Source organism: Ochlerotatus camptorhynchus, unplaced genomic scaffold (genome assembly GCF_037179485.1).
Source record: "Ochlerotatus camptorhynchus isolate MF236.1 unplaced genomic scaffold, CSIRO-AGI_Acam_v1.1 ptg000161l, whole genome shotgun sequence".
Taxonomy (NCBI): Eukaryota; Metazoa; Arthropoda; class Insecta; order Diptera; family Culicidae; genus Ochlerotatus; species Ochlerotatus camptorhynchus.
Genome location: NW_027040651.1, coordinates 673,707 through 697,313, shown reverse-complemented (window position 1 = coordinate 697,313; position 23,607 = coordinate 673,707). Strand labels below are relative to the sequence as shown.

Here is a 23,607-nt window from a genome sequence, read left to right as displayed (position 1 = left end):
AGAATAGCTTAATAAGCACTTTTAGTGCATAAATAAGTAGTGAACATGAGGTTCGTTCTCTTTTTCCAGCTTTCAACGCAGGTGGCTAGTAATAAGTGTTCATGTGTAACTAAGAAAGAATAAATTTGTGAACTTGTAACTTTTTTAAAAAGTGATTTCCAGAAGAGAAAATCTTAAAATTTCCGTACAATATCATAAATAAAATGCATTCTGATACAGCCGAGAGCGTAGACAGAGCACGGAATAAAAGGGATAAAAAATCATAAAATCGTCTGCAAGGTCAACTTATATCATTCGCTGCGGAGGATGCTAGGAAATGCAACTAACATTCAATGTTGTACATTTTTGGTTTGCGTGTACCTCACCGTGCAAAATTTCGTAATCATAACCGTTTTTATATTTCTCCGATTTGCCAAGAGAGCACTATCGTTAGATCGCCAATTGCCGGCTCACGCTCGTGCACCCCCTACTAACCGCACCGCTCTGGATTGGGCTACAGAACCCATGCCACCAATCGCAGCACATTTTCAGTTGCTCTCTGCCTACCGGCGACTAACCACGATTTTTTGATCGGTTAACGGCGTATTTTTCGTGTGAGTTTTTCGAACGGTCGTGATTAATGGGGACGTTTGTGCAATTTCGAGGAAAACTTATCAAAGTATAAAAATCAGAAGATATCAGGAGAATCGCCTCGTACCACAAGTGCAAACGGCAATGTTCGATTCATTAGTAAATATTACGACCACCCCAGATGGCATCAACTCCAGCTCGTTTTTCCAGAGAAAATGGGATGCGTTCCTCGATGTTGTTGGTAAATATGGCTTTTATAATATTGAGGGGATAGAAAATCAAACAAGTGCCAAATGATTCATTCAAACAGTGAAAGGTGAAAAATGTGAAAAGTATTATGCATAGGAAATTCCAATACAAGTAAAAAATTCAAATAATTAGTTAGAAGGTGAAGTGATGGATAGTAAATTAGAACGGGTGGCCAAGCTCAGAAAGGGAACTTGGAAATCGGAAATTTAAGGTGAGATTCATTTTCGGCATCCAATTGAGCGTCACTCGTGTAAGGTAGGAGGAAAGCTATGCAAAGCTCGTGTGCTTTGTGCCGCCCAGCCTTGTGCATATGGAATCAAACAACATACATAAATTGAACCACCTGAACGGAAGGAACGGCCCAACTGTCCAAAATTGTTACTCTGTACATTTCCGCTACCTATGAACAAACACAAAACTAAAGAGTAGTTCCACGCCAAATGACATATCTAGCAGAAGGTGACCTTCTCGGATTTGCATGAAACTTTGTATAATTATTTTCTATGTGCAATCATTCTGAATTGAATTCTGAATGATGTAATAATTTTCAAAATGACTTATTCAATATGATTCAATGAAAACGTATTAAAACGTCGTTTAAAATCGAAATCACGTTTGAGTCAAAATTGCAGGAAAACAACAGGAAAGTCTTCCTAAGATAAATATAAACGGTAAAAAAATTAAAATTTTGTTTAAAAATTCCTAAAAAGTGTCCATTTATTAAATTGCTTGATTATGTTTCATCACAAAGAATAATCAAAAGGCTAACTTTTGAGAAATTATCAAATTGGACATTTCAAAATTATATGGAAAAATCGTTACGTTGATGATGTTAACAATTTTTAAACTTTCAAAGCGTGGAAATACTTGCTCTGAAAACTATTATAACAAGTCTTAAGCATTGTTCTTTTGTGTAGAAATGCCCATTAATTTCATGTTCATAACATTATATGTTAAAAACAATCTAAAATTGATTTTCTATGATTTTTGCCAATTTTGAAATGGACAATTTGGAAATTTTATCAATCTTAGAATTTCTTATAAACTTTTAAATAAATAAAAATATTGCAAACAGAAATGTTCTTAGTTGAAGATGCTAATTTCAAATAACAGACTGTAGTGGTAATTTTTATACGATAGATGGAGTAGATGAAAGCATAGAGTTGATAGTTCCGTTAGAGTACGGCAGTGTGAAGATTGCATATAGATATTAGAACAGAGAGCTAGGACAACTTTTATGGAAGGTACAAATCGGTTTTTTCATCTCTCTTTACCAAACTCCCCCTTTGGAGAGGGATGGTGAGGGGTGTCCCCCCCCCCGCCATCACTGGCAAAAAGAGATGAAAACCGACCCGCTCATGTACCAACTGTGTGTTTGAAACAGTTCTACCGATTTTTTACCGCACTTCAGTTGTTATTTGAAGGAAGGCATCCAGTCGTAGGTTTGGAAATTGCAACTGAAGTGCGGTTAAAAATCGGTAGAACTGTTTCAAACACACAGTTGGTACATGAGCGGGTCGGTTTTCATCTCTTTTTGCCAGTGGTGGCGGGGGGGGGGGCACCCCTCACCATCCCTCTCCAAAGGGGGAGTTTGATAAAGAGAGATGAAAAAACCGATTTGTACCTTCCTTAAAAGTTGTCCTAGCTCGCTTGTCTAATATCTATATACAATCTTCACACTGCCGTACTCTAACGGAACTATCAACTCTATGCTTTCATCTACTCCATCTATCGTATAAAAATTACCACTACAGTCTGTTATTTGAAATTAGCATCTTCAACTATGTAAATCGTTGACTTCACGTAGAAGTAATACTAAAAACATATAGTCAAAGAAATGTTCTGTTATTTTTTAAATTTTTATCAGACGAATTTCACGCCAACTCGACTATGGGATTAGTAGTACCCTTTCAGATGTCAATGAATCTTTGTGGGTGTAAAGATATCTTCTACATAATAATCTATGCAAGTATGCAATTATTTTGTTGCAAAAAAGACACACCATTTATCTACAAGTCGTCCATACATCTCAAGATGTGCACTTTTAAAGGAAAAAAGTTATTCGACACAAACTGTTTCGTGTTTGCTCTGAATCTAAGCAGAAAAATTTCATTGTAAGTGGGTTATTTCAGCCAGACCCTTCCCAGATCAGGAAAACGCATTGCTGCTTTTGCAGCATTGAAGCCTTTGACTAATCAAGCAAGTTTAGTAAGGTGTACAATGTACAATATATATATATATATGCATATATATATTTTTTTAGTGCGAGTATACGAAATTACAAAATATTGAGAGACGTCTTACTCGAACACCACTGCATCGAATTGGACTCAACATTCTCCAAATGAAAAGTAACATGATCTCTCCTAAAGAGAATGATTTAGGAGCTAATATTTTAATATTATGTTTAATTGGTATACCCAACTAACATTTTCAGCTTTATAAGCCATCTTTTCCAGCGTTGTACAGTACAGTAGCTGAAAAAAAGCTGCAAATACAGCTACAACCAAAAGCTAACAAAATAGTTTTGGGGAGCGTTTACTCAAGTTTTTCAAAACCATTATACAATGTGTCAGTCGCACTGAATAACAGCAACCAATAAACGCTAATGTCACTTATATGCAAATTTTAATCAACTTTCAACTTGTAGCTGCAAAACAATGCTAATAAACGACTTCGCGATGGACCTTTGGGAAAACACCTTTCTCATAGATTTTGCGAACGTGTCGAAGAAACCGGATAATGCCAAAGTGCACAAGTTCTGTGCGACCATATTAGGTCTGAAGTGGAGCTTACACGGTTGCTTTTATTGACAATAATTGTATTGTCAATACATTCTATATTGACGTCAATACATCGATATTGACAATATTTCTGTATTCACATCATCAATATTATTGTCAATAATTCCCCTTCGCGTCAATATATTGATACGTGTGGGGATCCAAAACAGTAGAGCCTTAGGTGTTTCCTTCGTGAAAGTTGTCGACCTAGCTTTGGCGCAACGGATTTGCGAGGAACATGACAACAAGCACGAGATTACAGTCGACGGGAAAAGTATCCGTTGAGAATCACACTGGAGGAGGGAGCAGTGGAGGTGAGGCTGTACGATTTGTCCGAGGACGTGTCGGACCTAAAAATCGCCGATTTCCTAGGAAGATACGGGACGTCATCGCAGTACGAGAGCAGCGATAAGGAACTTAAATCGATTTTCCTGGCATCTCAACCGGTGTTCGTATGGCGAAAATGATCGTTGAAAGGAACACACAAGTCAAGCTGAACATTGCATTAGGCCCTAAGTAACATTGATCGATTCTCTTCGTCGATTTTCTCCTTCGTTAATAACTTGAGCACATAACCGTTTCTTGTTTTTTTATTTTTATAATTACTTTATTTGTACAGGCTCAATCGAATAAACTTTACATAGCCGAGTTATCCTTTCCGTTATACATTATTACTGTCTTACATTTAAAGTTAAAGGAACTGGACCGAGTACTCGCGGTTGTCTCGAGGTTAGTGGAGATTTACAATTTTTTGGATGGGAAGAAGGAGGTTTGAAATGCGGTTTACGATGCAAATATTTAATTAATCCTAAAACATGAAATTATTTCTATTCATCTTGAAAACAAACATTAAAAAAAATCCCCACACGTACAAAATACAAACTAAACACAAGGTTAATCAAACTTACAATCTAGTCTTAAAGTAAACATATATGAGTTTCATAAACACCAGATCGCGTCTAGCCAAGATATCCCGAACTGGAACATTAGGTTGTCTACCTCGAGCCCGAATGGAATCATAAAATTGTGATCTGACTCCACGATACTCCGGACAGCGTCCTGGTAACCTTGTCCACATTCACAGAGATTGCTGTCTACCAACCCCACACGGAACAAGTGAGCGTTTAGACAATAGTGATTGGACATAAGACGAGACATCACGCGTATGAAGTCTCGACCGAAGTCCAACCCTTTGAACCATGCAAACTTTGACACCTTAGGGATAATTGAATGTAGCCATCGTCCCAAGCTCCCTTCACTCCATTGATGTTGCCAGCTAACGAGCGACTGCTGACGATAAATAAAGAAAAATTCCATAGCGCCCACCTTCGCAAGTGAATCCGCCTTCTCATTGCCCAAAATTGAGCAATGCGAAGGGACCTACGTGAAGGTGATGATTAAAGAGCGTACGGATAAAGCACTAAGCAGCTCTCGTATTTTCGAGAGAACATACGAGAAGTGCCTTACCGGCCTAATGGAACGGATAGCCTCGACAGAACTGAGACTATCCGTAAAAGTAAAGTAGTGGTCTGGAAGAAGTGAAGCAATAGTTTTCAAAGTGTAGTGAATTGCTGCCAGTTCAATCACATTTACAGAACAAGGAGCTTCAAGTTTTCGAGAGGCGCTATGAAATGCATCAAATACACCAAAACCAGCGGACTCCTCTATTAGAGATCCATCTGTGAAAAACGTTCTTGCAGAATCAACATGGCCAAACTTTGCAGAGTATAATGACGGAGCAATCATAGGACGATGATGCTCTGGAATTCCGCGGATTTCCTGCGTCATAGATAAATCAAAATTCACTGAATTGTCGAAATCGGAGAAGACTGCACGATTAGGAATATTTCTTGAAGGGCTGACATCCTGTGTTAAATATAGGTAGTACAAAGTCATAAAACATGTTTGAGGATTTAGCTCCAGAAGCTTCTCAAAGTTTTCGATCACCAGTGGGTTCATTACTTCGCAACGGGTGAGGAGCCTCAGAGATAACTCTGAAAAACGGACGGATAGTGGCAACATGCCCGCCAGCACTTCGAGACTCATAGTATGAGTCGAGTGCATGCATCCTAACGCGATACGAAGACAACGATACTGGATCCGTTCCAGCTTAATGATGTGCGTTTTAGCTGCCGACTGCAAACAAAAACTACCATATTCTAGAACCGATAAAATCGTTGTCCGGTACAACGATCTTGATGGATGGGCTCCGCACCACGTTCCGGTTATTGATCGAAGAAAATTGATCCTTAGTTGGCATTTTCGTTTCAGATACTCAATGTGGGATCTCCAGGTGCATTTGGAATCGAACCAGACCCCGAGATATTTGAAAGACATAGAATGAGTGATCGGTTTACCCAAAAGTAGAAGCTTCGGTTGTGCTGGGCTATGCTTCCTAGAAAAAACGACCAACTCAGTTTTCTCCGTGGAGAATTCGATACCTAGCTGAGTAGCCCAAGTAGACAAATTGACCAAGGTATCCTGTAAGGGTCCTTGCAGGTCAACTCTTTTTTGGCCCTGTGATAGACACTACGCCATCATCTGCAAGTTGTCTCAACGTGCAATTGTCACTAAGACAGCCATCAATTTCTCTAACGTAGAAATTGTACAAAAGGGGGCTTAAACATGAGCCTTGGGGGAGACCCATGTAGCTAAATCCAAAAGCTGTAGAGTTTCCATGAGAAAAGCTCATATGTTTTGCTGACAGCAAATTGTACAAAAAATTATTCATAAATGGAGACAATCCACAAGCGTGGAGTTTCTCTGAAAGAACTTCAACGGATACTGAATCAAAAGCTCCCTTGATATCCAAGAACACAGAAGCCATTTGCTCTTTCTTAGCAATAGCCAACTGAACTTCCGAGGAAAGCAACGCGAGACAGTCGTTCGTTCCCTTACCCCTACGGAAACCAAATTGAGTATCTGAAAGAAGGTCTCAACCCATTTGTCGAGGCGAAAAAGGATCATTTTCTCCATCAATTTCCGAATGCACGACAGCATCGCGATGGGCCGATACGAATTGTGATCCGACGCGGGCTTATCAGGCGTTTTAATGGCTATCACCCTCACTCGTCTCCAATCATCGGGAACAATATTGAGCTCCAAAAACTGATTGTACAAGTTCAACATGCGCCTCTTAGCGACATCCGGGATATTTTTCAGCAAGTTGAACTTGATTCTATCAGATCCCGGGGCAGAATTGCCACACGAAAGGAGAGCGAGTGAAATTTATTTTTTTTTTTTCCTTTGGTTGTTTTTTTCCGTCGATCTTGTTTTCCGTGCTGAGCACCAATGCTACCGACGTGCCAAGAAGGCAGCTCCCACACCTGGACCCTACCTATCGACCCATCAACTCATGAACCGGGGACCAACGGCTTTACTTCCCATCCGAAGGAAGGCGTGATCAGAGATGTTATGCCTCAGAACATCCCGGCGGCGCCGACTGGGATTGAACCCAGGCCTGCTGGGGTGAGAGGTAATCACGCTTACCACTACACCACCGGCGCCGTTGAGTGAAAGTTCGACCATTGAAAAAGGCTGACTGATTTCGTCTACCGAATTCGTGGTTTCGCGAGGAATCAACTGCGACGGCACGGAATCCGGACACACTTTTCGCGCGAATTTAAGAATCCATCGATCCGAGTATTCCTCGCTTTCGTTGTTAGTAGACCGGTTACGCATTCTTCGCGCCGTACTCCAAAGCGTATTCATAGACGTTTCGCGCGACAATCCATCTACAAACTGCCGCCAGTAACCTCGTTTTTTGGCCTTGATGAGGCTCTTGAGTTCGCGTTCAAGAGATGTGTATGCGTCGAAATGCTCGCGTGTTCCGCGTTTCCGAAAAATTTTAAACGCGTCGGACTTTTTACGGTAAACCTCCGTGCATTGTTGATCCCACCAGAGCGATGGTGTTTTCTTACGAATTGACGATCGCGGCACCGGTCGTGTTTGAGCTTGAAGTGCGCTGTTGACGATGAGATTAGAAAGGAAGTTATATTCCTCCAACGGCGGAAGCTCTTCCACTGACGATACTGTATCGCCTATCGCGGATTGGAACTTAGTCCAATCGATGTTAGAGCATACGCGACGTTAACAGATTCTGACGAGTTGAACCCACTGGGAATCGAAATTTTGATCGGCAGATGATCACTACCGTGCGGATCCTGGATTACATGCCAAGTGCAATCCAACGATAGTGAATTGGAGCAAAAGGTGAGGTCTAATCTGCTACCATTCGAGGATGGACCAGCCAAACGTGTTACTTCTCCATTGTTAAGTATTGTCATGTTGAAGTTGTCGCAGAGATCATAAATCAAAGTAGAACGGTTATCATCGTACAGCTCCTCCCAGCCTGTACCGTGGGAGTTAAAATCTCCCATGATCAACCATGGAGCGGGAAGTACCGCTCATATGTCGATAAGTTGTTTGCAATTAACAGAGACTCTAGGAGCAATATATACAGAAGCAATACAAAGGCTCTTACCTTTTATGGTAGCCTGACATGCGACAACTTCAATACCAGGGAATTCGGGAAGATTCACTCTATAGAAGGAATGGCACTTTTTGATCCCCAAAAGTACCCCTGCTCCACGTGAATCCTCACGATCCAATCGAATAATGTTAAAATCATAAAAAGGGAGATCAATTTCTGAAGAGAGCCATGTTTCACAGAGGGCAAATGCATCGCAATTATTGTTATGGACTAAATACTTGAACGAATCTAATTTCGGAATAAGACTTCGACAATTCCACTGTAGAACAGTGATCAAATCCCCGACCTCGTTTGGAAAATTATCCATCGAAGGAGATGATAGCTGCAAGAAGGGGCCATTTTGAAGTCAATTGCTTCAAGAAGGATTTCACAGTGGGAAGCAATGTGAGGACAATGCTTTTCAGAGGATCAGAAATGTTGAGGTATTTGAGAATACCGTCCACAATGTCATCAAATGAGAACAACCCAGATGAAGAAGGGGTATCTGTTCTTAAAATTGGGGCATCAGGGGTTTTGGATGTCCCCGAAAGAGGTGGAAAATCCTGGGTTTAGTCAGTTCTGCGTAGAAGTCTCCATTTTTTCCACCACTCCTTGATTTGGGTAAGATGATTTAGGGTTCTTGATTATCAACTTTCCGCGAACGGTTGCGTTTTCGTTGCCGTGCAGAAAAACGGAAAGAAGTTCCCTCCTCAGCCAAGTCAGAGTCAGTCTCGTCATCTGACAAAAGAGAAAAGGGATTTTTGTCATTGGTCGATGGCGTGGCTGTCTTAATCATTTCTGCAAAAGACCGCCTGGAACGTTCCTTAAGGGACCGTTTCATTTTATCCCCGAGCTTTTTGTACGCCGGGCACGACGAGGAGGAGTTCCGTTGCAGTACACGCATTTTGGTGCAGTAGCTGCGCAGGCGCCATCCTCATGCTTCTCCCCGCATGTGGAGCAGCGTGCCTTGTTGCCGCAGTGGGAGGCCGTATGTCCCAACCGCTTACAATTCTGGCAGTTCATGACCCGAGGTACAAACAACCGCACAGGAAGACGAAGTTTTCCCAGCTCGATGTATTGAGGAAGGGCAGATCCAGAAAAGGTCACCCGAAACGAGTCTGTGGGGGTAAAACTATTTTTACCCTCACTGAGGGATACTTTTCTCGACTTTTCGGTTTGGCTGAGAATCCATTTTTTTTTTTCATGATGAGATAGAAAAAAATATTTTTACATTTATTTTTTGACAAAAATCTAAGGAAGAAACTGATTTCTTAGAAAAATAAAAACGTACCGAATTTTTTTTCGGGTTGGTAAACTTTCCGTTATTAGGTATAGATAGTACGACGATCACCCGAACGATCTGTTTCATAATTTCGACCAGATCGTTTGACTTAGACGTTCCAACTCGGCCGACCTTTTGATTTTAATATAATTAAATTTGATTTTATTATAATTTAGATGAAATCATAGACCCTCCGGCCCAAACCTGTTGGGTAATTTAAAAAAATCCATTTCAATTTCGTTCGACTCAAACTTTTTTAGATCGATTTGAAATTCTCACCCTGCCTTTCGATAAAATTTTGAATGGAAATCGTCTATCGGATCGCAAAAATTTGCGTTAAACGAAATCTATAGACGATTATAAAAAAATGAAGACGAAGCCTATATGTGCCAAAACAAGACGTTAATTTAAAAAATGATTTTTAAATAAACTTTAATTAGATTAATTAATATCATGTTTATGATATTGTAATGAAAATAAAACATATGCTTATGGGTTTCAAATCCATTTCAGTTAATTCTTAAAAATTGTCCGATTTTTATTTATCATAAGACGATCATATAATAGAAATCCACTTATCAGGATTGTTACTGTATCATATATGCATGTAGCATTTACCTGACACATTTTCAATCATAGCGTTTTAACTGGATTTTCTCATAGCGGAAATTTATTGGACTTCCACATAACGGGAATAGGGGAAATGTCTCTAATTTATTTATTTATTTGTCGTCAATCAGTGTAGACCGTTTTACAATAGTGCTGTTGCCTTACATGCTATTTTAAAACATACGTTTTATTTGAAATTGTCAGTAAATGTAGACTGCATATACAAATATCTAAAAAATAAAAATTGTTTTAAACTTAACGAGATGAAATCCTAGCAGTTAGTGTTCTCCTTACTGTATCTTTAGACATCGTTAGATCTATATGCTCACAATAATTATTATAAACTCTCATCATTCTATTAATTGGTCCATTTTTAACATAATTCGTTCTGTGAGGTGACAGTTGAAATACATTTCGAGTTCTTAACCTGCGTGATGGTACGTAAAAATTTAATCTTGCTAATATTTTTTTCTGAATTTACGCGTTGTGAGATAATATCATTTACAAAGGAAATCATGGAAATTTCTCTTCGTTTCTTAAGTGTTTCAATGTTTATCAACATGCAACGGGACTCATAAGAAGGAAGGGGAAAAGAGGTCCAGCCTAGTTTTCTAAGAGCAAATAACAAAAACTGTTTTTGAACTGATTCCATACGATTTATATAAGTTTCATGGTATGGAGCCCAAACCACACTGCAATATTCGAGAATTGATCTCACGTAAGCTATATAAAGTGTTTTGATGGTATATGGGTCTTTAAAATGATAACTAAATCTTTTTATGAATCCCAACATATTATTTGCTTTGTGAATTGTGGTATTCACATGATCTACAAATGTCAACTTCGAGTCAAGAATTACTCCTAAGTCCCTAATTTTATCGCACCTTACAACCAGCTGGTTTCCTAGAGTACATGTAAAATCTAGAGTAGTGTTTTTTTCTGGAATATGATATAATATTGCATTTTTTAACATTAATGTCCAGCAGACTTTTAACGCACCAATTGTAGGAAACATCAATTTCATTTTTAAAATGTAGCAAATCAGAATTGTCAAAGATTTCCATGTACAGTTTCATATCGTCAGCATATATGAGCACATTTAAACGATTAACACAAACTTCACGTCATCCACAAATAAAATAAATAATAAAGGACCTAAATGAGATCCCTGTGGAACTCCCGAGGTAACATTAACTGGCGAAGATATTTTTCCTTTAAAGCGGACCATCTGTGTGCTTTCTGTCAAGTATGATCCAATCCATTTTACAAGTGTACTTGTCATACCTAAACGTTTTAATTTAAAAAGAAGTAAGGGAATGTCTACTCTGTCAAAGGCCTTACTAAAGTCAGTGTATAAGGTTTCAACGGTATTACCTCTATCCATTGCTTCAATAGAAAAGTTTACAAATTCCAATAGGTTAGTAGACGTTGACCGACCTTTAAAAAAACCATGTTGATTATTTGAAATGCGATGCTTAACCTGGTTAAATATTTTCTGGTTAACAATTGCTTCAAACATTTTAGGAATGCATGACATAATTGCAATACCTCTATAGTTTTTAATATCTGACCGTTTGCCAGATTTAAATATTGGAACTGAAAATGATTTCTTCCAAATTTTTGGAAAATCACCTGTTTTGAGAGATAAATTGTAAAGCCAAAACAATGGTTTAACAAAACTTGTTGCTATTTTTTTCAATACAAATGGAGGTATTTCATCAGGAGCAGGTCCTTTGCCGGCATCGAGACTTTCAAGAGTCATAAAAATTTCTTTAACAGTGATATTATTAACTGATACGTCATTTTCCCCTTCATGTAGGTAAGAAAAATAGTTCAAATCGAGAGCATTACTGGATTTCTTATATGTGTTTTGGAAAAAACGAGCAAATAGGTTACAAATATCCTCACTATCAGTGCTATCACACTCTTCAAACTGCATGCGTGATGGGAATGTACATGACTTCATTTTTTCGTTCGCGAAGTTAAAGAACGTTTTGGAATCAGATTTTATATTGTTCTCTACTCTTGAATTGTAATTCTCATATGCTGACGATATTTCTGCCTCAAGTGCTCCGCAAATTTCAACGTATTTTTCTAAATTTTGTGACGTTTTAAACTTTTTATACGCCTTGTGTGCTTTTTGCTTCCTGTTTTTAATATTTCTGATTTCTTGTGTATACCACACAGGATATTTGGTGCTGTTCATTATTCTCTTTAGTCTTTTAGGAACGAATACTTCAATGATATTGAATAAGGTAGTATAAAATATGTCAACAGCCTTGTCCATGTTGTTTTCATCTTTTAAAAGGTTTTGCCAATTTATGTTATTCAGTCTGTTGTTAAATTCAGGAACATTTGCATTTTTAAAATCATAAACTAATTCAAAATCAACAACGCTTGGGCGTGACCGATGCGAGTCTGTGAACACTGAGTATTCAATAGCCGTATGAAATTTTTCATTCTTCCATAATGGAACTGCTGCTTCTACAATACAAAAATCTTCTGTACAATTAGTAAATATAAGATCCAAATAGGAATTAGGCTGGTTACGAACATGGTTAATTTGATGAAGTCCCAAGTGGCTGCTTTTATCAAAGATGAATTGCAAAGTATCGTTTTAACCTACAATTGGTAACAACAGAGAATCATTATCACTATCCTGTATAAAATTAACAGTATTCTGGTTAAAATCTCCATAAATAGGGTAAATGTCGGCTTCGGCACTCATTGACTGTTTTCGGCAACCAAAATTTAAACGTTAATTTCACTATGTTTTCCCATCAACACACTTCCCTGAATGCATCCAAACGATTCTTTAGTCTTTCAGCTTCAATCTGATAGTATGTGTACGTCTGAGCAGTCCTGTCATGCCAGATTTGTATTCAAATGAAGCATACGTACTCTAAAATGGGGTTGATTTCAAGTTGCCGATAATAGAACAGCTGGTTAACACGCAGTTCTAATGGGAAGGTTGCCGAAGAAAACGAGGCTGCCGACAATAGTCACACTCACCTGAGAAGTTTGGAGCGTTGTAAAAACCCTTTCAAACAGTTTTGAAGAATTCTGTCGATTAGAATGGATAGAGAAGCAAGCAGCAGATGAATGTAAACTAACAGACACGTCATATATGTGCGTGACGCTGGGAAAATGCTAATAGAAGTGCGGACACTGCTTAGATTGACGAGAATACGTAAATTCCCCTATGAATTTTGGTTCTGAGATCTTCTCTTTGAATTTTCAGTTCTGCAGCAGTGAAAAACTTTTCGTAAGCTGGTTTTTTGGAAAAGTGTGGAGGAAAGTAGACAGAAGCGAAAAGATGTTCTTCGCCGTTTATTACAATTTTAACCCACACATCTTCAAATTCTTTTTGGCTTTCACTAACAATTTGTTCAGCTTGAAATGTAGCATTCACAGCAATAAGTACACCACCACCTGATTTTTTACCTGATAATGATAAATCGCGGTCACATCGAAAAACACAAAATTTACTACCAAAGACCTCTTCGCTATTAATACTATCAGACCAACTAGTTTCTGTTCCAATTATTATATCATATGTGCATCCGCTTATTTTATTTTGAATTTCATTTATTTTATTCGCACTACGCATACGGTTAAAATTTTGGCAATAGACTGTAGTTTCACTTAAAAAAGAGCTACTTGATAAACTAGCGACATGGTCACTTACGTCGTGCTGGTCAGGGGGTGAAGTGGCTGCATCCTGTCCGAAATCCCTCAAGTTATGTGAGATGCTATGATCCTCGGGCTCAGCTATGTTGTCATATTCTACCTCAGGTGAGTGCGTCAGTGGTGCCGAAAACACGTATGTCTACATGTGCACGGCTGACACGATGTAGAGGAAGAATTCCACGGAGCCATACCATGTGAATTCTGAAGACCGCTTACTGGGTACGGGTTTATAGTTTCCCTTTTTTCAAACTGCATCGTAGGTTGATAATTAACCGGTGGTTTGTTGAAGACATTTTTTGCTGCTGAAAGCAGCTCTCGATCAAGTGGAAGAAAACGGGGGTTGCCATGATTTCTGATGTGGACCTGGTAGGAACTGTTGTTTTTGTTATTGCTGTTAATGTTAAATATCCTGTTCGTTATGTCGAATGATGCTCCGGTGACCGAAAATGTTGCTGTGATTGGTACTGTAACCGTTGTCGGAATTCATGTTTCGATGATTACGATGCTTTAAACTGTTGCTGTGTATGTTGTTCCTTACGTTAGAATAATTTCGTGCTGTATTTTGTTTCCTTTTCCTTCTAGCTTTTTCAGCATGTTTTTGTTGATTTAGCCGTCGTGATTTGCGCGCGTCGTAATCTGACCAGTCTGTCTTCCAGACCCTCCTCATGCCCAAAAGACGCCACCCTGAGTCATCAACGTTTTGCTCATTGTTTAACTCTTCCAGCAAACTGGGGAGAGGGTCAGGTGATGGTGATATCACTTCGTATGGGGAGTCTGGCGTATTAAGTGTGACACAGTTAATTTGGGTTTCGATGTTGCCAATACCAGCCGATAACGATTTCAGCTCATCTAATACAATACCATTGTAACAGTAGAGCACAGGTCAGAAGTTATATTGCTGATATTTTTCAGCTCGTCCTTGAGAAAGTTAAGGTCTTCGGAAATTCCTGATGTCATTGTTGGCATTGAATTTGCAAAATTTTCTTGTGAAGCTTTCATCGCTATGTCAAAAAGCGAGGTAATGTGGTTTTTAATAGCACTAACGTTGTCAGTAGAACCACTGCTTCCAGTTGCCGTCAGCTGTTTTTTTTATATCGACGAGTAAAGCATCGAGTCGGTCGATCGCTTCATGGACAATGTCAGCATTATTTGGGTGAACCGTGGAGCGATGAGTCACCTCCGTGTTTTTGTTGACTTGGTCGACCAGCCGCGCTTGTTGCTCCACAAGCGCGTTGAACTCAAAACTAGCCGTTATCATAGTTTGGCGTGAGCTACAGCATGGTAATACATAAGACAAAATGTTGATTGTCTTGTCTCTCTTGCGAATTGAGCTCCTCTAAACAGGCACAGGTACAGATAATCCTAGGCAGGCTGCGTGGAATTGACGCGGGCATCCAGCACATTTCCACATGCCGGAGTCAGTGGAAGAATCCACAGCACAAATTTCACAGCTCATTTTAACGGCGTACAACAACAAAAGTTAAAAAAAATACACACACGCAAAACGGCACCCGCACGCAAAAAAAAATTAAAATTAAATGAAAACGAAATTAAAGCGCACGCGGCTAGGAGCGACTGAAAAACGCGTCCACACTGATTGACGATTAATGTTGGCCTATGGATCTAAGATTGGGCCCAACGCTAAAAATCTGCTATTTATAAATTTTATCTAGATGAACGCGTTATTGGGACGTTACTAAAGGATATTTTTGGTTGCTATTGAAAATTTTGTCGATTGCTCAATTTATGTATGGGCCTAAATTAGGGACACTTAGGCCGACATTACCTGCATTTCCCCTATGTTATATTGGTTCAGATAAAAAAAAAAAAAAAAAAAAAAAAAAAAAAATTGGTTCAGTGTAGGTAGTCACTGTAGTCCGTTTGCTGTTGCTTGTATGTGGCTGCAGATGGCGATGACAATGGTGGTGTCGATAATGAAGACGATGATGGTGATGATGGCCTTTCACTGGTTCAGAGATGAACACTCGAAATAAACGGGCTCGTCGAATTTCGGTGCTTTTGAGACACGCGCGCTAGTCACCTGGAGACTGTGCACTGCGATGCGAAAAAAAAACCTTGTGGGTGGGAAAAAATCACAATTAAAACTGAATTCTGTGTGACGAGCATGCTTGGCATGCACAGTTATACACACCAACTGCTCATTTGTTAATAAATTCTCGCTCAGCTATTGAAATTTTTTTTCTTTAAAGTAATTGATATATTAGGATCATAGTTTACTATAAATATGCAAAGAGTAGGTAAATCTTAAATATTGAATCAACACCAATTTTTATACTTAAAGTCCGAGATGTGCAGCGAGCAGTTGTCACTTCATTTTTACAACGCAATAACAAATGCAGCTAATTACTAGAATTAAAACCTACTTTTTTTACGTATCTATAGAGCATTTCCAGCTCAAATCGTTAAAAAAAATTTCAATTTTGTCTCGACCCCTTCTGATTTGAATGAAACATTGCTCACGTGTTCGCTGCTACTAATGGTTGCATTTTTCATTTAAATATCATTTTTTCCTCCAGAGTAACTTTTGAAAAGGGCGTATAAAAAAATGAATTAATTTTTTGCAAAAAATTATAACTTGAAAACAATTGATCTGATGAAAAAGGCATATGAGAAAAAGTTTAGGTAATTAAATTATCTTTGCGGAAAAAATACACTGAATGAAAAAACTTCGTAAATTAGTATTTAAAAAACGTAAAACGATGATTATCTCAAAACACCCCCCTTCGACCTTAATGATTTTTTTTTCAAGTAAATTGATGGAATACCCTCAAATTTCGTGAAAAGTGTATGCTGGTAACTTTCTTAAAAAGAAATCTATAATTTTTTAAATTTTTGTTGATTTTTACAAGTTGATGAAAATGCATATTTTTTAGTGAAATAATAATTTATTTTGATTCTACGCATAATTTTCGATAACTTTGCATATAGAAACTTTTTTCCTAAGTCCAGCCGTTCTCAAATTAATGCGAATTAAAAAAATATAATTATAACAATTTTCAACATTTTAGGCCATTTTCAAATGTTCGTCGAGATGTCCAGTAACGAGATTTTTTTTCATGATTGTATATTAAAAAACAAACAATTCATTCTCAGATATGGTAGCTGTCAGACTTACCCGTTTCTATCTAGAGGCAGCGGAAGAGAAGCACGTTGATGTGGTCAAATGAAAGATTTGTTGAGATAAGAAACAGTATATATTTATTATTTTATTTTACAACTCATATTATTTGAATACATTGAATAATTTGGGTCGTTTGAATTAGAGAATATTTTTACTGCAATTTGGTTGTTTGAAACTGGAATATAGCAATGATATTTTCGAGTTCCAGGAATTGGTTTCACTTTCTTAAAAATTGGATCAAATTCCGTGTCAGCCTTTTTGTATTCTTCCGTAGAAACATAACAAAATGACATTTTTGTTTGAAGATCTTCTTTACGACTATTTGCCCAGTCGTACAGTTGTTTAGGGTTCGTTATAGGGTGCTCGTGTTGCTTAGCTAAACTTGCTCTGGTTGCCATTCTCTTAAGGGTACCGCCAATCGCATCACAAGGACCTTTTCCGTGTGAAGTTGCAAAAAAATGCCATTCAATTTTTACATTATGCTTATCTTTAAATCCACAAAGGCTAGCAATTTTTTTTATGTTTTTGTATTGTTATTTGCGACTTTAAAAATTCTAATAATTTTGAGAAAAACAACCGAACTGCTACTGTGTCATGCTTTGAAATGTCCGAAATAACCACAAAACTTAAATGGTTTAGTGTACCATTATCATTAAAATAAACGACAAATGGATGAATTTTTTTTTTTTATATTTACTTTATTTGTACAGGCTCAATCGAATAAACTTTACAGAGCCGAGTTATCCTTTGCGTTATACATTATTGCTGTCTTAAATTTAAAGTTAAAGGAACTGGACCGAGTACTCGCGGTTGTCTCGAGGTTAGTGGAGATTTACAATTTTTTGGATGGGAAAAGGGAAGAAGGAGGTTTGAAATGTGGTTTACGATACAACTATTTACTTAATCCTAAAGCATGAAATTATTTCTATTCATCTTGGAAACAAACATTGAAAAAAAAACCCCACACGTACAAAATACAAACTAAACACACGGTTAATCAAACTTACAATCTAAGGTTAATATCCTTAAAGTAAACATATATGAGTTTCATAAACTCCAGATCGCGTCTAGCCAAAATATCCCGAACTGGAACATTAGGTTGTCTACCTCGAGCCCGAATGGAATCATAAAATTATGATCTGACTCCACGATACTCCGCACAAGACCAAAGGATGTGATCAGCGTCCTGGTAACCTTGTCCACATTCACAGAGATTGCTGTGGGGTTGGTAACACGGAACAAGTGAGCGTTTAGACAATAGTGATTGAACATAAGACGAGACATCACGCGTATGAAGTCTCGACCGAAGTCCAACCCTTTGAACCATGCAAACTTTGACACCTTAGGGATAATTGAATGTAGCCATCGTCCCAAGCTCCCTTCACTCCATTGATGTTGCCAGCTAACGAGCGACTGCTGACGATAAATAGAGAAAAATTCACTATAGGCGATCTGTCGATCATAAATGTCGCCTTCCATAGCGCCCACCTTCGCAAGTGAATCCGCCTTCTCATTGCCCAAAATTGAGCAATGCGAAGGGACCCACGCGAAGGTGATGATGAAAGAGCGCACGGATAAAGCACTAAGCAGTTCTCGTATTTTCAAGAGAAAATACGAGAAGTGCTTTACCGGCCTAATGGAACGGATAGCCTCGACAGAACTGAGACTATCCGTAAAAATAAAGTAGTGGTGCGGAAGAAGTGAAGCAATAGTTTCCAAAGTGTAGTGAATTGCTGCTAGTTCAGCCACATACACAGAACAAGGAGCTTCAAGTTTTCGAGAGGCGCTATGAAATTCATTAAATACACCAAAACCAGCGGACTCCTCTATTAGAGATCCATCTGTGAAAAACGTTCTTGCAGAATCAACATGGCCAAACTTTGCAGCGTATAATGACGGAGCAATCATAGGACGATGATGCTCTGGAATTCCGCGGATTTCCTGCGTCATAGATAAATCAAAATTCACTGAATTGCCAAAATCAGAGAAGACTACACGATTGGGAATATTTCTTGAAGGGCTGACATCCTGTGTTAAATAAAGGTAGTATAAAGTCATAAAACATGTTTGAGGATTTAGCTCCAGAAGCTTCTCAAAATTTTCGATCACCAGTGGGTTCATTACTTCGCAACGGGTGAGGAGCCTAAGAGATAACTCTGAAAAACGGACATATAGTGGCAACATGCCCGCCAGCACTTCGAGACTCATAGTATGAGTCGAGTGCATGCATCCTAACGCGATACGAAGACAACGATACTGGATCCGTTCCAGCTTGATGATGTGCGTTTTAGCTGCCGACTGAAAACAAAAACTACCATATTCTAGAACCGATAAAATCGTTGTACGGTACAACGTCAGAAGATCTTGTGGATGGGCTCCCCACCACGTTCCGGTAATTGATCGAAGGAAATTGATCCTTGGTTGGCATTTTCGTCTCAGATACTCAATGTGGGATCTCCAGGTGCATTTGGAATCGCGGAGGCGAACCAGCCTAAGGCTGAAAGCCTCCTAAATAAAGCTAAATTAATTAATTAATCATTTGGAATCGAACCAGACCCCAAGATATTTGAAAGACATGGAATGAGTGATCGGTTTACCCAAAAGTTGAAGCTTCGGTTGTGCTGGGCTATGCTTCCTAGAAAAAACGACCAACTCAGTTTTCTCCGTGGAGAATTCGATACCCAGCTGAATAGCCCAAGTAGACAAATTGTCCAAGGTATCCTGTAAGGGTCCTTGCAGGTCAACCTCTTTTGGCCCTGTGATAGACACTACGCCGTCATCTGCAAGTTGTCTCAACGTGCAATTGTCATTAAGACAATTGTCAATTTCTCTAACGTAGAAATTGTACAAAAGGGGGCTTAAACATGAGCCTTGGGGGAGACCCATGTAGCTAAATCGAAAAGCTGTAGAGTTTCCATGAGAAAAGCTCATATGTTTTTCTGACAGCAAATTGTACAAAAAGTTATTCATTAATGGAGACAATCCACAAGCGTGGAGTTTCTCTGAAAGAACTTCAACGGATACTGAATCAAAAGCCCCCTTGATATCCAAGAACACAGAAGCCATTTGCTCTTTCTTAGCAAATGCTAACTGAATTTCCGAGGAAAGCAACGCGAGACAGTCGTTCGTTCCCTTACCCCTACGGAAACCAAATTGAGTATCTGAAAGAAGGTGGTTCGTCTCAACCCATTTGTCGAGGCGAAAAAGGATCATTTTCTCCATCAATTTCCGAATACACGACAGCATCGCGATGGGCCGATACGAATTGTGATCCGACGCGGGTTTATCAGGCTTTTTAATGGCTATCACCCTCACTCGTCTCCAATCGTCGGGAACAATATTGAGCTCCAAGAACTGATTGTACATGTTCAACATGCGCCTCTTAGCAACGTCTGGGAGGTTTTTCAGCAAGTTGAACTTGATTCTATCAGATCCCGGGGCAGAATTGCCACACGAAAGGAGAGCGAGTGAAAGTTCGACCATTGAAAAAGGCTGACTGATTTCGTCTACCGAATTCGCGGTTTCGCGAGGAGTCAACTGCGACGGCACGGAATCCGGACACACTTTTCGCGCGAATTTAAGAATCCATTGATCCGAGCATTCCTCGCTTTCGTTGTTAGTGGACCGGTTACGCATTCTTCGCGCCGTACTCCAAAGCGTATTCATAGACGTTTCGCGCGACAATCCGTCTACAAACTGCCGCCAGTAACCCCGTTTTTTGGCCTTGATGAGGCTCTTGAGTTCGCGTTCAAGAGATGTGTATGCGTCGAAATGCTCGCGTGTTCCGCGCTTCCGAAAAAGTTTAAACGCGTCGGACTTTTTACGGTAAACCTCCGTGCATTGTTGATCCCACCAGAGCGATGGTGTTTTCTTACGGATTGACAATAGCGTCACCGCTCGTGTTTGAGCTTGAAGTGCGCTGTCGACGATGAGATTAGAGAGGAAATTATATTCCTCCAACGGCGGAAGCTCTTCCACTGACGATACTGTATCGCCTATCGCGGATTGGAACTTAGTCCAATCGATGTTACGGGTTAGATCATACGCGACGTTAACGGATTCTGACGAGTTGAACCCACTGGCAATCGAAATTTTGATCGGCAGATGATCACTACCGTGCGGATCCTGGATCACATTCCACGTGCAATCCAACGATAGTGAATTGGAGCAAAAGGTGAGGTCTAATCTGCTACCATTCGAGGATGGACCAGCCAAACGTGTTACTTCTCCATTGTTAAGTATTGTCATGTTGAAGTTGTCGCAGAGATCATAAATCAAAGTAGAACGGTTATCATCGTACAGCTCCCCCCAGCCTGTACCGTGGGAGTTAAAATCTCCCATGATCAACCATGGAGCGGGAAGTACCGCACATATGTCGAAAAGTTGTTTGCGATTAACAGAGACTCTAGGAGCAATATATACAGAAGCAATACAAAGGCTCTTACCTTTAATGGTAGCCTGACATGCGACAACTTCAATACCGGGGAATTCGGGAAGATTTACTCTATAGAAGGAATGGCACTTTTTGATCCCCAATAGTACCCCTCCTCCACGTGAATCTTCACGATCCAATCGAATAATGTTAAAATCATAAAAAGGGAGATCAATTTCTGAAGAGAGCCATGTTTCACAGAGGGCAAATGCATCGCAATTATTGTTATGGACTAAATACTTGAACGAATCTAATTTAGGAATAAGACTTCGACAATTCCACTGTAGAACAGTGATCAAATCCCCGACCTCGTTTGGAAAATTATCCATCGAAGGAGATGATAGCTGCAAGAAGGGGCCATTTTGAAGTCAATTGCTTCAAGAAGGATTTCACAGTGGGAAGCAATGTGAGGACAATGCTTTTCAGAGGATCAGAAATGTTGAGGTATTTGAGAATACCGTCCACAATGTCATCAAATGAGAACAACCCAGATGAAGAAGGGGTTTCTGTTCTTAAAATTGGGGCATCAGGGGTTTTGGATGTCCCCGGAAGAGGTGGAAAATCCTGGGTATAGTCAGTTCTGCGGAATCCAGGAGGAGTAGAAGTCTCCTTTTTTCCACCACTCCTTGATTTGGGCAAGCTGATTTGGGGTTCTTTATTTGCAACAATCCGCGAACGGATGCGCTTTCGTTTCCGTGCAGAACCTTCCGGAAAACTGAAAGAAGTTCCCTCCTCAGCCAAGTCAGAGTCAGTCTCGTCATCTGACAAAAGAGAAAAGGGATTTTTGTCATTGGTCGATGGCGTGGCTGTCTTAAGCATTTCTGCAAAAGACCGCCTGGAACGTTCCTTAAGGGAGCGTTTCATTTTGTCCCCGAGCTGTTTGTACGCCGGGCACGACGAGAGAGCATGAGGAGGAGTTCCGTTGCAGTACACGCATTTTGGTGCAGTAGCTGCGCAGGCGCCATCCTCATGCTTCTCCCCGCATGTGGAGCAGCGTGCCTTGTTGCCGCAGTGTGAGACCGTATGTCCCAACCGCTTACAATTCTGGCAGTTCTTGACCCGAGGTACAAACAACCGCACAGGAAGACGAAGTTTTCCCAGCTCGATGTATTGAGGAAGGGCAGATCCAGAAAAGGTCACCCGAAACGAGTCTGTGGGGGTAAAACTCTTTTTACCCTCGCTGAGCGATACTGACTTCATTCTATGAACGGCCAGTATCTTTACCGGAGGAAGCAAGGGGTTCTTAAATCGGCCAACCGCTTGCTTCTCCAGTATCTCGGGGTTCAGGCTCGCCTCAGTGACCACGCCTTCGATCTCCACATCAGAGGCTGGAATGTACACCCTATATTCCAGTGTGAAAAACTGGGAAACAGCAATTTCATTGGCCTGTTTCAGGTTAGCGACGGTCACACGAAATTTGTTGTGCCTAACCTTCGTTATTTCGGTCACGGCAGAGAATCGCTTTGTCAGATCATCAGATATCTGAACAACATTCAAGGGTTTGTTTTTGGGCTGAAAATAGACAACCCATGGGCCAGTCGAGTCATTCGGGTATGCCCGCAATCTGGAGCTTTTCTCAGCCTGCCCATTGTCAGACTGAGACGACGAACCATGGATGACATCATCATTTTTCTTAGATGAATGGTCATCCATGTCGTCTTCTGACAAAACATCCATTTTGTTCAACTAGTGGGAGCGCAAAACGCTCTCCCACTGAACGCACAGACACAATACACAGAAAACACTACAAGCACAGAAATACAAAATGAAAATTTAACTAATGGGGGAGGAAAAGAAACAAAAAAAACAAAAACTTATCTGATAATTCTATACTACTACCACCGAGCGTTATATGTGTAGGCGTTTACGCAGATGGCTGGAAGAGACGCGCTGCGTGGATGACCTTCGTTGTGGTGCACTTGATCGAGGCTCGGTACTCAGCGCACACAGGCGCACGATGATTGATGAACGATGTAGATGTAGAAACGGGTGCTCACACTCGATGATGATGATGATACGTAAGCGGGTATGCGTGAGCGCGTATGCGTGACCACGCAACGATGATGCCCAAATTGGTTTGCGAATTACCAATAGCACGGATTAATCGTTCCGAAAATGTCACTTTCTACTACAAAAAAAACTCACTTTTCGATCAATTTACCGGGAACTATGCCAGGAGTCACTTAGTGAGAAAAAAAACTGATAATTTATATCAAGCGAATACCGAGAAAACTTCCAAAACAACGGAGCGCGAAACAAGTCGACCGTACTTCTTGCGAAATGGATGAATTGTACATTGAGAATTATTCCAATGATAGCTTTGAACCTCATCTTGCAGAACAAATGTGTAGTTTTCAGAAAAGTCGCAAATAACAACGA

The 23,607-nt window shown here is 39.8% G+C and overlaps 1 protein-coding gene across 1 annotated transcript in view; it reads left to right on the top strand.

Moving 5' to 3' along the window:
- Positions 1–714: 714 nt before the first annotated feature.
- Positions 715–23,607, top strand: part of LOC135701427 (fatty acid hydroxylase domain-containing protein 2-like) — a 40,013-nt gene continuing 17,120 nt past the window's right edge. The window contains exon 1 of the mRNA XM_065222220.1: positions 715–811. Coding sequence (XP_065078292.1) covers positions 715–811 — 97 coding nt within the window. The remainder of the gene's footprint in view (positions 812–23,607) is intronic.